At 38.1% G+C, this 15,152-nt stretch overlaps 1 protein-coding gene across 1 annotated transcript; it reads left to right on the top strand.

Moving 5' to 3' along the window:
• The first annotated feature begins 690 nt into the window (after window positions 1-690).
• On the top strand, window positions 691-12,690 carry ddx52 (DEAD (Asp-Glu-Ala-Asp) box polypeptide 52). Its single transcript, XM_057820062.1, has 15 exons — window positions 691-829; window positions 1,061-1,277; window positions 1,491-1,630; window positions 1,753-1,938; window positions 2,011-2,154; window positions 2,243-2,354; window positions 2,429-2,501; window positions 4,979-5,182; window positions 5,244-5,334; window positions 7,530-7,652; window positions 7,720-7,870; window positions 9,165-9,240; window positions 12,119-12,190; window positions 12,268-12,435; window positions 12,505-12,690. Exons 1-15 carry the CDS (start codon window positions 707-709, stop codon window positions 12,530-12,532), a joined length of 1,908 nt encoding a protein of 635 aa, XP_057676045.1. The 5' UTR covers window positions 691-706; the 3' UTR covers window positions 12,533-12,690.
• Window positions 12,691-15,152: the final 2,462 nt, after the last annotated feature.

Genomic DNA, 15,152 nt, shown 5'->3' with positions numbered 1-15,152 from the left:
TGACAATGTATCATGTCACAGAGCTAAAACTGTTAAAGCATTCCTTGGAGAAAGATTCATCCAGTCAATGTCATGGCCTGCAAATAGCCCAGATATCAACCCTATTGAAAACCTGCGGTGGAAATTGAAAAAAAAAAAAAGGTCCACAGCAAGGCTCTGACCTGCAAGGATGATCTGGCAACTGCAATCAAAGAGAGTTGGCACCAAATTGATGAAGAATACTTAGGTCCATCCCTCAGAGACTGCAAGTTGTCATAAAAGCCAGAGGTGATGCTACTAAATACTAGAGATGTGTTTTGATTGTTATTTCTTTGTTTGTTTCACATGATTCCATATTTCCTCAGAATGGAGGGATTTCCCTGCACTTGCTCGATAAAAGTAACATTTACTGGGCACCACAATATTTTTTATTCATTTTTTTCGTGTTTCTGAATGCTTGAGTTGCACTTTTGAACTAATTTATTATTTTTTCACTTTTTTAATCTGAATTTTTTCTACAAGATAAAATGTCCGACTGAGTGCTCGTCCGAGTCTGGTGATTTCATACTTTTTTATGGGTTGTATTTTTTACCCAAAACTTTTCAAAACGCTTTACACGTCTTTTCTATGATGTCCTCCAGTCCGCGTATTATCGCTATCAAGCTCTGACGGTGATTAACAGACCGTCCAATAAACGCCAAAGAAGAAAAGGAAATGCATAGTGCGCATGCGCATTGCGCACATACATAGCCTACAAACCAAGATGGACGCCTACGAGTTGTTTCGAAAACTGGGAGCCGGAGCTAAATTTGACCTTAAAAGATTCGGCCAGGATGCTTCTCGCTTCAGGGTACGCGTATCCTACATACTCTGTGACTTTTAGATGGAAAACCTTAAGTTTGTAGGCGAAAAAAGCTGCTTTTCATTCCATTTTGCCTACTCGTGTCATCGCGGTGTGATTATCATAGGCCATTATTATTATTTTTTTCCTTTTTAGAAATATTTTACGAACAATTTAGTGTCATTAGTGACTCCATACGCCAACAAATTGTATACATGTTAAATGTACATGTGTTTATAGGTTGTCAGGACGCATGTGGGAGATGCGTCGTCAGACGCGCTCTCTACGATTGATTACTTCGGTTCAGGCCTGACGAGTGGAGCCCAGAGCGCGACTAAGCCTCGAGAAGAGGAGAACGAGGAGGAAGGAGCGGAGAGTGGCACTGTGACCCCAAAAAGAAAACGAAAGGATGAGGAGAGGAATGTGAAGAAGAAAAAGACAACAAACAAGCATACAGGTAACATTTTTTTTCTTAAGTCTTCGGTCGCTATTGACTGGGATAGACGTCCAATCCACTTTGACTGGAAGGGGCGGATGAACGAAGGTGAAAAATGGATTGGACGTATAGCCCTGTCAGTGGCATATAGTTAAATATACCTTTTGAGGAACTGTCTCAAGCTGTAGAGCGGGTTTAGCTTTGTTCCAATGCTACCATATCAAATATTGTCAGGCGGTGTGGAAGGACAGGACAATACAAAACGGGGCGGAATCACCTGGACTTCTGCACTGGAAGGGAAAATCGATAATCTTCCGGGTGATGGGAAGGCAGAGAAGTCACTAAAAAGGCAGAAACAGCTTCATCAGGAGAAGGTCAGGCTTTTTATTTTCTTTCAGTTCAAATGGATTGGACATCCATTGTTATTTATGGCACCAATGATCAATATTAACACTCCATACATATAACATGTATTCCTTTTCATGATAATATGTAGGTGAACCGCATTCGCGCTCGTCACCACATCCACGTTCATGGCAGCGATGTGCCGGACCCTGCGTGCACTTTTGAGGAACTGCAGTCAGAGTACAAGCTAGACCCACGCATCCTTCAGAACTTGCTTGAGGCTGGCCTGAGCGTGCCCACTCCCATTCAGATGCAGGCCATCCCACTCATGATGCAAGTTAGTTGACACACACGCGTGTAGTTAGAGTGTAAAGTGTACATTGTGACATTTGGGGGGCGTTTGCGTCAGGGTCGAGAGCTGCTGGCGTGTGCTCCGACAGGTTCGGGCAAGACGTTGGCCTTTTGCCTCCCGCTTCTCGCTCACCTCCGGCGGCCGGCTAAACTCGGCTTCAGGGCTGTGGTAATTTCCCCAACCAGAGAACTCGCCAGTCAGGTACTGTTTCCGAAAACTATTAATCAATGAATATCAGCAGCTATACAAAGTAGGGGGAACAAAATTTATATCACCAATTTGTCATCAGACCTACAGAGAGATGCTGCGCTTGTCCGAGGGTATCGGTCTACGGATTCACATCCTGAACAAAGCGGCTGTTGCGACTAACAAATTTGGGCCGCAGTCCAACAAAAAATATGGTAAAGCCCTTGTTTAACGTGTCAAAAAGCACTATTCTTGGTATCCTCTCACACACATTATGTGTTTTGTACAGACGTCCTCATCAGTACTCCCAATCGACTTGTCTTCATGCTCAAACAAGACCCTCCTGCCATTGACCTCAGCAGGTAATGCTTTGCTAAATGTTATTTTATCGTTTTTAAGTTATTGTTATTGGTATTTTAATTGCCATTTCATTGATCAATTCTTGTCATACTTCCTATATTTTAAATTATATATATTCATTTTTATTGTCATTCTGTGCCACAATTACATTGGCCAGCAATCTCCCCCCCCCATTTTCTTTGTGATTTTTAAAAAAAAATCTGATTCTATATATTTTTTGGTCACTGATTTTAAATCTGCCACATTTTTTTCTGTTTTAGTTTTCATACAATTGGCTAACATACATATACAAGTGTTACTTTATACAGATTCCACATATATTTTCACCAAATACCAGTTAGGCGTTCAGTCGTTTTTGGCATAAATTAATACGTTTTTCTGAATGGTTGTTAATAGGGATATCCCGATCGCATATATTTGCATCCGAGTCACATAATTTTGAGAATCTCCCGATCTGAAACCGAAAAAAGTTTTTTGTTTAAAATAAAAGAAATTAAAACATGTTATTGTGCCGCCATAATAATTATTTTTAAACAAGAATAACGTTGAAAAATGCTTCTTTATTAAATGCTTCATTGAGTGAGTCCAATCAAATCTGCTAGCGCTGCTGAGAACAGCTTCTTGCTTACACAGTGAGTTGCCACAGCACAGTTGTGCCAATTTTGCGATGATTGACACATATGTGCCTTTGATCGCAGAGCTACAAAGCTTCTCTGGCAAGATCAAAGCTACAAAACTCTCAATCACCGTTAACTTTAAGTACCAAACGCAAGATGAACAGTTCGCACTGGTCAGCAGGCGGGAGAGTGAGAGGCTGTGGCACTCTACGAGCATGAAACAGAACAACTAGGGCTGTCAAAATTATCGCGTTAACGGGCGTTAATTAATTTTTTAAATTAATCACGTTAAAATATTTGACGCAATTAACGCATGCACTGAATGAGCTGCTCTCGCATTGCCTCAAACAGATTTCAATGAGGCCGTTTATGGACATTAAGAGTGAAGAGAATGCCACCGGCCGCTTGGGGGCAGCGCAGCGCCGTTCCATACTAATGTTATTCCTTCTAATAGTGGGAGAATTAGTAGTTGTGAGACGTTTATGCTGTTGCTTTGTGCTCCACACATATTTCGGTAAGTTTGCTTTCTTTTAGTGGCAATTATGTGTCTCTTGTTGTATTTTGGGTAAGATATCTTCAGAGATATATCTGTTATAAAGGCGAGTGGACACAGGCGTTCTTTGGGCTGCGGCATTTATTGGCATACGCTTCTGCAACTCCTTCAAAACAAACAGAAGTATCATTTAGTGAAAGCACAACAAAAATAATATTGCTATCTCTCAAAGAAATAATGTTCACAAAAAGAAAAGCACTTCAGTCTGTAGTAATGAGGCCCTATTCTCACACAGCTAAACAACAATGCAAAGTGAACTGGGATTACTCAGAGTTTGGTCACTCAATTCTTCTTATTATTGTTATTTTTATTCTTCTTATTATTATATTAACTCTACTTTTGATTGAAAATTGTACAAATTTTATTTAAAATATGGAGGGGGTTTTAATATAAAATTACTATAACTTTTAACTATAACATTTATCTTTTATGAACTACAAGTCTTACTATCCATGGATCACTTAAACAGAAAGAATGTTAATAATGCCATTTGTGGATTTATTGTGATAATAAACAAATACAGCACTTATGTACAGTATGCTGTATGTATGTATCCGTCTTTTGTCTTATCTTTCCATTCCAACAATAATTTACAGAAAAATATGCCATACTTTAGAGATGTTTTGAATTGCGATTAATTACGATTAATTAATTTTTAAGTTGTAATTAACTCGATTAAAAATTTTAATCGTTTGACACCCCTAAGAAAAACATAAATATATTTTTAAAATGAAAAACCTGATTCTTTTCACCTGATTCCGACCCTCTGAAAAATGACTCGATCGGCCTGATTTCCGATCACACGATCGGATCAGGGCATCCCTAGCTATTAACATTAGCTTGTCATAGTTGACTGATTTTCACAGCACTTTGGCAGTTCAGCTGCCAGCTATATAGTCACTTTGTTATAAATATTGCTTTGCAGTAATTTTTCATTGGAAAAATAATTAAATCTTGATTCAATAAAAAAAAAGTGTCAGATTTGAATTCAAAACCCCAAAGTTAGGTAAGAACAAGTGTTTTGTTGTTGTCTTTGTTCACCAGTGATATCAATTTTCTTGAATTTAATATGTATGTGTGTGTGTCTATATAAACTTTTGCTAGACGCACAGTCCGTTTGAGGTAGGTGGGAGGGTAGGCAGGGAATGAATGTTATCCCTCCCACTTCAAAAGAATTGGACGTCTACTATTGATAAACTCATTCAAAGATTTTTAATCTAGTATTTTAGCCGCTTGATTTGACATCTATCAACGTCAATGGCACCGAAAGAGTTAAAATCCATGCATAATGTGTGTGCGCGCGCGTCAGCGTGGAGTGGCTAGTCGTGGACGAATCGGACAAGCTGTTCGAGGACGGCAAGACGGGCTTCAGGGATCAGCTGGCAGTCATCTTCCTGGCGTGCTCCAACGCCAAAGCGCGCCGGGCATTTTTCAGCGCCACCTGCACACAGGACGTGGAAAAGTGGTGCCGACTCAACCTCGATAACCTCGTCTCTGTCAACATCGGCCACAGGTGAGCCATAACGATAATGTTTATAAACGACCCGAATAGTCGATACAAAAATGTTATTTAGGAACACGGCGGTGGATTCCGTGGAGCAGGAGTTGCTGTTTGTCGGCACAGAGAACGGCAAGATGGTGGCGGTGCGGGACATCATCAAGAAGGTTCGAACGCGACTTTGTGTTGTCGGAATTAGTGTTGCACCGATATTAGTATTGGTACCGACACAGCACTAAAATGACATCATTGGGGAGTTCTAAGAAATAACGTTGCAATGCTGTGCAATATTTACTTTTTAAGATGTATTATTCTACTGCTGGTCGCCCTACCTAAGATGACTGTCGGCTACGCACACCGCTGTAAAAAAAAAAAAAAAAAGAGCACCCTTTTCAAGATGTTGGACGTACAATTGTGTACAAGTTTGTATACATCCAATTAGGGCTGCAGCTATCGATTATTTTAGTAGTCGATTAATCGATGAACTAGTTAGTTCGAATAATGGAGTAATCAGATAAGGAAGATAGAAAATTAAAATACCTGACTTGAGCCTCAAACGGTATAAAGAAGTAAATAAATGAGGATATATGTTCAACAAAAGAACAATTGGCTAACCCACATAACAAAAGTCCCGTACCTTAAATGCTATAAAATGCTGACGTTTTTTGTTTTACAATGCTCATCACAAATAGTTCAAACACATATTCCCACAAAAAACAGCTAAATATACCTTTAAACTAAATAACGAATGCATTAAAAAAAACATTACCTCAAACAAAAACTTAGCTTATGTTGGTCTTAACAGGGAGCAGCTGGATTCAGCCATGTGAAATGAGGCAGACTAGAGGGCAGTGTATCCACCCAAACCAATTAAACTAAATCCAAACACTTTCAAAACAAACCATTACAACGCTACTTTAATTAAACGAATACTCGAAGCAGCAAAATTTAATTCGATTATTTTTTTCTAATCTAATACTCGAGTTAATCGAATAATCGTTGCAGCACTACATCCAATCCATTTTGAAGTGGGAGGGCTGACAGCAGATGAATGTCCCACTGTCAATGGCAGACAATGAAAAAATGTTCTTCATGTGGCCAAGATGCACCCTCCCACCAATTTGTGTATCACAACTAGACATTCCACCCATTTAAAGCGGATTGGACGTTAACCACAGTCATTAGCAAAAAATGTTTGTTTTTTTAAAAAAAAAAAACCTCTTCCTTGGGCCAAAATGCACCCTCCCACCCAAGGCTGTAGGTTTGCATAGGGATGGTAGGGACCATAAAGATCATTGTTATTGACTGGTCAGCTCGGCCATGCACTGCGCAACTCCTTCAAGCAGGGGGCCGCCCACATCAACAGGAGCTATTCACAAACCCACGCACGCAGTGATTATTATTACATTATGAAGTGTATGTAGAGACATAACCAACTTTTCAGCATACTCAAATTGTCCCCACTAACCTTTAAGCAACCTTATACTGTATGCATTATATAATGACTTCACGTTTGATTGGCCGATGACTTGAAACCCCCCCCCCCCCACACACACACACACACACACACTCACAGCCTCAACAGAAATGAAACATGTCGACCACATGCTGCCTCCTCCGCCACCTTCTAAGAGGAAGGTTATTAGAAGGTTTTTTTGACCAGCAGCAGCCACTGTAATTAATGTAAAAAGACATTAATGTTGTGGAAGTGGGGAACACACCACGAATTTTGCCACTGAAAGTCCAACCTGCATCGAAGTTAGCATAACATTGAGTTATGTGAATTTGCTAACCTGAAAAACTCGAGTAGGAAGCTGCTAAGAGAGAAGTGTGGATGTTTTCTCTACTGTTAACGTTAATTAAGCTTCGAGAAATGTAGTGAACCGAGGTTTACCAGCTTCTCCCCAATTTTCATTTTGATTTTATTTATATGGTCTTAAAGCAGCCCAAAGGAGCTTTCATTTTTTTGTAGAGTTTGGCTGTGTTTGGACAAAAGCAGTAGTGTTTTACCTGAAGGAAAGCTCAGTTTTTATTTATTTTTGTTATTCCCCAAGACGTTTTTCGGTTATTTTGTATTTCTTTATTTAGACGGACAAATGTTTATTTTTTGCATTCCTGGATAGTTAAGAGATTATTAACACGTTTGTATTTATTGTGTATGTTAATATAATTCAAATTATGTTCAAATATTGCAATTTAAATTTACTAATAAAATCCAGACATTTATTCTGAAAGTTTTCAAAATGTTTCTTTAGTAGTTTTTGAAAATCTGTATCGGCAACCAAAAAATGGTATCGGAGCAACACTCGAAAACGCAATCGGTATAATTTTGTCAGTTAAACAATCAACATTACGCTTACAGGGTTTCCTGCCTCCCGTGCTGGTGTTCGTTCAGTCCATTGAGAGAGCGCGAGAGCTTTTCCACGAGCTCGTCTACGAGGGCATCAACGTAGATGTCATCCACGCCGAGCGAACACAGCAGCAGGTGTGATTGAGGAGAAAAAAAACCAAAAACCTAACTGACCTGACAATGTGGTGCTTTCTTCCTGAAGAGGGACAACGTCGTTGAGAGTTTCCGTTGCGGAAAGATCTGGGTGCTGATCTGCACGGCGCTGCTGGCGCGAGGTATCGACTTCAAAGGCGTCAACCTGGTGATCAACTACGATTTCCCCACCAGCGCCGTCGAATACATTCATAGGATAGGTCAGTCATGTTTTCCGCTCGCATAATTGATAAGATGTTAAAACGCATGGAGCTTAAGTCTTGTTCTTCCCTATTTACTGTATATTTTATCATAGACTTCACTATCAGTTGTCGGGGCTCGAGGCCGATCCGTAGGGGACCTATTTTCAAAAACTCAAAATTCAAATATTTTCAAAACCAAAGACACTAGCGACCTAAAACCAAAACAGGCACCTCCTTAGGCATATATGAGTCTCCACGAGCAGCGACATAAAAAATATTCAGTCGTTCCGTAATAAAATCCTGATTATTATTTTTTTTTACATATATAAGTATAACAAAACTTAAAATGGCTATAAAATTCTCATATTTTACGCTAGATGGACAAAAATCACCATATGCGGAGTTAATCACCGATATTTTCAAGATCAATAGCAATATTTAACATACCATTTTTTTGCCCGAAATAGCGACTCTTTTTTTATTTGATTTATTTAGTGCAAATTTTCAATGGCTAATAATCACTCAAATTTCACATCAGAAACTTGAGGAAACCATGCAGAATCGTCTTCATTTTACTCAACAAAAGCAAAATTTGTACTTTTCTATATACAATCACAACTTATTCAGCTTTAATTCCAATGTTACTATTGTCTCAGCACGTCTTGCAGGTTATCTGGCCCTCGTCGTTTTTAGATTGAAATGTTGTATAAAATATAATGTGAAATGCCATTTTCTTTTTGTATGGACGCAGAAATGTCTAAATTACTATTTTTTTTTCTTCCAAAAAACGGGCAGTTGGCTGAAAAATTACCTGTAAAGTTACGCCATTGTGTATGGATACAACATGGCAGCCATCACAAAACAAAGAGCTTTTTAAGTCGAAAGTTCTTGTAAATTAATTCGTAAATACCATAATTTCTACAGATATGAATGTAAAAGTCTAGATTCTTGGTTGAAAGCAAACAAAAAAACAGGCAGTTATCAATCATTTTACGTAAATATTGCAAGCTAAAGTTACGCTAATTTTTTTCAAATTTTTTTTCATCATTTTTTCATCACCGTTTCAAAGTGCATGCATGGTGCTATTTTAAATCATATTTACCTTGAATCCTCAACTAAATCATTTTTGAGACACTCCTGCCTCCTTGTTGGCAGTAAAACTTTCGTCCTTTTCCACCTAAATCCGGCGTTTGAATGCAGTATGTGTTTGAGTTTATGGCAGTGAAAGCTGAACAACAATCTGCCCTAAGGCTATGATTTTATCAATTTTTTAAGATTACATCATCATTATAATCAATCCTGACCCGTTTAGGTCGTACGGGCCGAGCTGGACATCGAGGGAAAGCCATCACATTCTTTACAGAGAACGACAAACCGCTGCTACGAAGGTAAGACCTAGCCATGGGAGATGAATCTATTTTTGTGAATTCATTTCAAGTTTTTCTTTTTTTTTTTTTTTTGTTAACTGCAAATGATTCAGAGACGTAATAGAGTTTTTGTTTCTTGCCAAAAGGAAATTTAGCAACCAGTTACTCAAAAGCTGACACCACAAATACATGGAGACAAGGATATTTGATACAGACGTTTTGCATTTCATTTGTATTACTTTTGTTCATCATTTAACTTTTATTTTTCACCCTTTATAAAAAAAGTGGCCTTTTGTGATCATTTTTAATCCCATAAAGACCCCACATATGTAAATGCACATTTTATTTAGAATTATATTACTTACTATATTATGTGCTTAAAAAACATATATACAGTTGGGCAAGTAAGTATTTAGTCAACCCCTAATTGTGCAAGTTCTCCCACTTGAAATTATTAGAGAGGCCTGTAATTGTCAACATGGTTAAACCTCAACCATGAGAGACAGTATGTGGAAAAAAACCCCCAGAAAATCACATTGTTTGGTTTTTTAAAGAATTTATTTGCAAAACATGGTGGAAAATAAGTATTTGGTCAATACCAAAAGTTCATCTCAATGCACCCTTTGTTGGCAATAACGGAGGCCAAATGTTTTCTGTAACTATTCACAAGCTTTTCACACACTGTTGCTGGTATTTTGGCCCATTCCTCCATGCAGATTTCCTCTAGAGCAGTGATGTTTTGCGGCTGTCGTTGGGCAACACGGACTTTCAACTCTCTCCACAGATTTTCTATGGGGTTGAGATCTGGAGACTGGATAGGCCACTCCACGACCTTGAAATGCTTCTTACGAAGCCACTCCTTTGTTGCCCTGGCTGTGTGTTTGGGATCATTGTCATGCTGAAAGACCCTGCCATGTCTCATCTTCAATGCCCTTGCTGATGGAAGGAGATTTTCACTCAAAATCTCTCGATACATGGCCCCATTCATTCTTTCCTTTACACAAATCAATCGTCCTGGTCCCTTTGCAGAAAAACAGCCCCAAGCATGATGTTTCCACCCCCATGCTTCACAGTGGATACGGTGCAAGTCAGTATTCTCTCTCCTCCAAACACGAGAACCTGTGTTTCTACCAAAAAGTTCTATTTTGGTTTCATCCGACCATAACACATTCTCCCATTCCTCTTCTGGATCATCCAAATGCTCTCTAGCGAACCGCAGACGGGCCTGGACGTGTACTTTCTTCAGCAGGGGGACACGTCTGGCAGTGCAGGATTTGAGTCCCTGGCAGCACATTGTGTTACTGATAGTAGCCTTTGTTACTGTGGTCCCAGCTGTCTGTAGGTCATTCACTAGGTACCCCCGTGTGGTTCTGGGATTTTTGCTCCCTGTTCTTGTTATCATTTTGACGCCACGGGATGAAAAGGGAGTTGAAAGTCCGTGTTGCCCAAAGACAGCCCCAAAACATCACTGCTCTAGAGGAGATCTGCATGGAGGAATGGGCCAAAATACCAGCAACAGTGTGTGAAAAGCTTGTGAAGAGTTACAGAAAACGTTTGGTCTCCGTATTTGCCAACAAAGGGTACATAACAAAGTATTGAGATTAACTTTTGGTATAGACCAAATACTTACTTTCCACCATGATTTGCAAATAAATTGTTTCAAAATCAAACAATGTGATTTTCTGTTTTTTTCCCCACATTCTATCTCTCAAGGTTGAGGTTAACCCATGTTGACAATCACAGGCCTCTCTAATATTTTCAAGTGGGAGAACTTGCACAGTTAGTGGTTGACTAAATACTTATTTGCCCCACTGTATATATATATATATATATATATATATATATATATATATATATATATAACATATATATTAGGGCTGTCAAACAATTACAATTTTTAATCGCGTTAATCACAGCTTAAAAATTAATCAATGTAATTAATCGCACTTCAAACCATCTATAAAATATGCTATATTTTCTGTAAATTATTGTTGAAATGGAAAGATAACACACAAGACGGATATATACATTCAACATACTGTACATAAGTATTGTATTTGTTTATTAAGGCAATAAATCACAAGATGGCATTAACATTGTTAAAGCGATCCATGGATAGAATGACTTGTAGTTCTTAAAAGATAAATGTTAGTACAAGTTATAGAAATTTTATATTAAAACCCCTCTTAATGTTTTCATTTTAATAAAATTTGTAAAATTTTCTATCAAAAAATAAACTAGTAGCTCGCCATTGTTGATGTCAATAATTACACAATGCTCATGGTGTTGAAACCCATAAAATCAGTCACACCCAAGCGCCAGCAGAGGGCGACAAAACGCCAAAAAACACAAGTAACAAGTGGACATGACACTGTGCTGCCATTTTAATCTGTTTGAGCGGGGTATGTCCGTTAAATGCGTCAAATATTTTAACGTGATTAATTTTAAAAAATTACCGCCCGTTAAAGCGATAATTTTAACAACCCTAATATATATATATATAATATTTTTTAAAGATATATTAAAAAAAAAAAAAAAAAGCTAATTTAAAAAAATATGAATGCAAATATACTGTTTATGGCCCCCATTTTAAACATTTTTAAAATTATTTTTCCATAGCATTTAACTCAATGCCTGCCACTGACAAGGACAGACATCTAATACATACTACCTGTGAATGCTCATGTTTCAATGTCATTGACGGTGCTAGACGTCCAATCCATTTTGACTGGGAGGGGTGAATAAATGAACTTACTTTCGCCTCCTCCCAGTCAAATTGGATTGGACATATAGCGTCATCAATGGCAGCTAATGAGTGCTGCATGAAGGGAGTAAACTTGTAAAGGGAAAGGAAAAAAAATCAGAAAACATTTTTTTCTGGGTCATATTCCATTGCTAGCATCGCCAACGTCATCAAACAAGCCGGCTGTCCCGTACCAGACTACATGGTGGGCTTCAAGAAAATGCACAGGTACAAACAATGCGGGTTTTTTTTTTTGGTTTGTTTGTTAAATGTTTCAATTTCTTTTTAAAAAAATTTTTTTCTAGCAAAGTAAAGAGGAGACTAGAGAAGAAGCCTCCCAGTAGGAGCACCATTTGCACCACGCCACGTTTTCTCATGAAGAAAAAGCCCTCAAAAGTTCAGAAAAAGCCAAGTGGGAAAAATGCTGAAAAACGTGGGAAAAAAACAGCAAATTCTTTGAAAAAACAAGTCAGGTGAGAGGAATGTAACTTCTAACATTTTTGTTTTTGTATTTACGTGCACAATTTTTGTTATCCGTGCAGGAAAAAGAACAAGCCACAAGAAAAGTAGATGGACTTTGGAAACTTTTTTTTTTTTTTTGGTATGTTTCAATAAAAAAATAAAAGTACTCACTTTGTTCTGATTTTTATATATAACTTTCCTGGACCTCCGCTTGTAAAGCAGAACATGCAGAAAATAACGTTAACATTTTGTTTACATTCAGTGCCAAACAATGATTAAAGTGTGGTGTGAAAATTTTAGTACTTTTTTTCTTTCCACATTTACAACAATATTTCAAAACTTGCATCTATAATAAGTATTACACAAAAATTTTTTTTTTTTTTTTTTTGCACATTTACCACAAAATTTAGAAACTCGCATATCTAAAAAGTGTTACGCTTAAATGTTTAATCCAGAAAAAAATACGTAATGTAAATCTAAATCATATATACAGTGGTGCAAATAAGTATTTAGTCAATCACCAATTGTGCAAGTTCTCCTACTTGAAAAGATTAGAGAGGCCTGTAATTGGTATAACTTCTAACGAGGCTCCACTCGTTACCTGTATTAATGGCACCTGTTTTAACTCAATATCGGTATAAAAGACACCTGTCCACAACCTCAGTCTGTCAGCTGTCGAAGGACACCAGAGACAAAATTGTAGACCTGCACCAGGCTGGGAAGACTGAATCTGCAATAGGTAAAACGCTTGGTGTAAAGAAATAAACTGTGGGAGCAATTATTAGAAAATGGAAGACATACAAGACCACTGATAATCTCCCTCGATCTGGGGCTTCATGCAAGATCTCACCCCGTGGCGTCAAAATGATAACAAGAACGGTGAGCAAAAATCCCAGAACCACACGGGAGGACCTAGTGAATGACCTACAGTCTGTAGTAACAAAGGCTACTATCAGTAACACAATGCGCCACCAGGGACTCTAATCCTGCACTGCCAGACGTGTCCACCTGCTGAAGCCAGTACACGTCCAGGCCCGTCTGCAGTTCGCTAGAGAGCATTTGGATGATCCAGAAGGGGAATGGGAGAATGTGTTATGGTACGATGAAACCAAAATAGAACTTTATGGTAGAAACACAGGTTCTCGTGTTAGGAGGAGAGAGAATACTGAATTGCATCCGAAGAACACCATACCCACTGTGAAGCATGGGGGTGGAAACATCATGCTTCGGGGCTGTTTTTCTGCAAAGGGACCAGGACGACTGATCTGTGTAAAGGAAAGAATGAATGGGGCCATGTATCGAGAAATTTTGAGTGAAAATCTCCTTCCATGAGCAAGGGCATTGAAGATGAGACGTGGCTGGGTCTTTCAGCATGACAATGATCCCAAACACACAGCCAGGGCAACAAAGGAGTGGCTTCGTAAGAAGCATTTCAAGGTCCTGAAGTGGCCTAGCCATTCTACAGATCTCAACATCATAGAAAATATGTGGAGAGAGTTGAAAGTCCATGTTGCCCAATGACAGCCCCAAAACATCACTGCTCTAGAGGAGATCTGCATGGAGGAATGGGCCAAAATACCAGCAGCTGTGTGTGAAAAGCTTGTGAAGAGTTACAGAAAATGTTTGGCCTCCGTTATTGCCAACAAAGGGTACATAACAGTATTGAAATGAACTTTTGGTATTGACCAAATACTTATTTTCCACCATGATTTGCAAATAAATTCTTTAAAAATCAAACAATGTGATTTTCTGTTTTTTTTTTTCTTCAACATTCTGTCTCTCGTGGTTGAGGTTTACCCATGTTGACAATTACAGGCCTCTCTAATATTTAAGTGGGAGAACTTGCACAATTAGTGGTTGACTAAATACTTATTTGCCCCACCGTGTGTGTGTGTGTGTGTGTGTGTGTGTGTGTGTGTGTGTGTGTGTGTGTGTGTATATATATATATATATATATATATATATATATATATAAAATGGCGGAGAAGACAAGGCTGAAAAAGCAGTTTCTGCTCTTTAAAATGAACTGATGTATTGTCCGTTTTACCCTGAAGACCCTCGTTTACAGACACTGCGCAACCGCTTTTGTTTCAACCCAGCCATAAAAAGAAGCTAAGTAAATATATTTATTATTCTAAATGTCTGTCATTTTTAGCTCAGAATCATTAATTGATGTCTAATATTTAGTTTTAAAAAATGACTAAAAAAACTCCAATATTTTAAACTTTTAAACAAATTAGGTCACAGTGAAAAAAATAGTGTCTGTAACTAAGTAACGAATGTCTACTATGTAACCATCGCTTAATTGTTATATATATTTTTTTGTTACCGTCGCATTTTCCCCGATATTTTTTACGATAAATAATCGATTCAAACAAAGAAAAATTGAAAAACAAATGTTTACAAGGGTAAAGATATGAAAAAGAAAATCTCGACCACTCCTTGATGTCAGCGATTTCTGCATTGCGACCCTTGTTATATTACCGTGTTTCACGCATAAAATCCTCAAAAAGTTCAGCTGTGGCCATTCACAGCTGCGTCTTGACTTGATAATATCTCGTTAAAATCACTATGTCTTTAATTATGCTCTTTCATGCGCTTACCTCGAGTTATGGTTTCGCTGTTTAATTTTTTTTTCTTTTAAATGCCCTCCTTTTTAAAAGGTTTCCTCCCCCAGAAAATTGAAATTTTAAGTTTTCCAATGATGTATCACACATGCATATAGGAC

The sequence above is a fragment of the Corythoichthys intestinalis genome, chromosome 18 (assembly GCF_030265065.1).
Source record: "Corythoichthys intestinalis isolate RoL2023-P3 chromosome 18, ASM3026506v1, whole genome shotgun sequence".
NCBI classification, from domain to species: domain Eukaryota; kingdom Metazoa; phylum Chordata; class Actinopteri; order Syngnathiformes; family Syngnathidae; genus Corythoichthys; species Corythoichthys intestinalis.
The sequence above is the reverse complement of the archived record's forward strand: the minus strand, read 5'-3'. Positions and strand labels throughout refer to the sequence as shown.

Excerpts from the sequence above, each read along its gene's own strand:
- ddx52 (XM_057820062.1), top strand. The coding sequence starts at position 707 with ATGCGCATTGCGCACATACATAGCCTACAAACCAAGATGGACGCCTAC. Across the intron at positions 2,155-2,242 it reads CCAGAGAACTCGCCAGTCAG|ACCTACAGAGAGATGCTGCG; the intron begins GTACTGTTTCCG and ends ATTTGTCATCAG. Across the intron at positions 5,183-5,243 it reads TCTGTCAACATCGGCCACAG|GAACACGGCGGTGGATTCCG; the intron begins GTGAGCCATAAC and ends AATGTTATTTAG.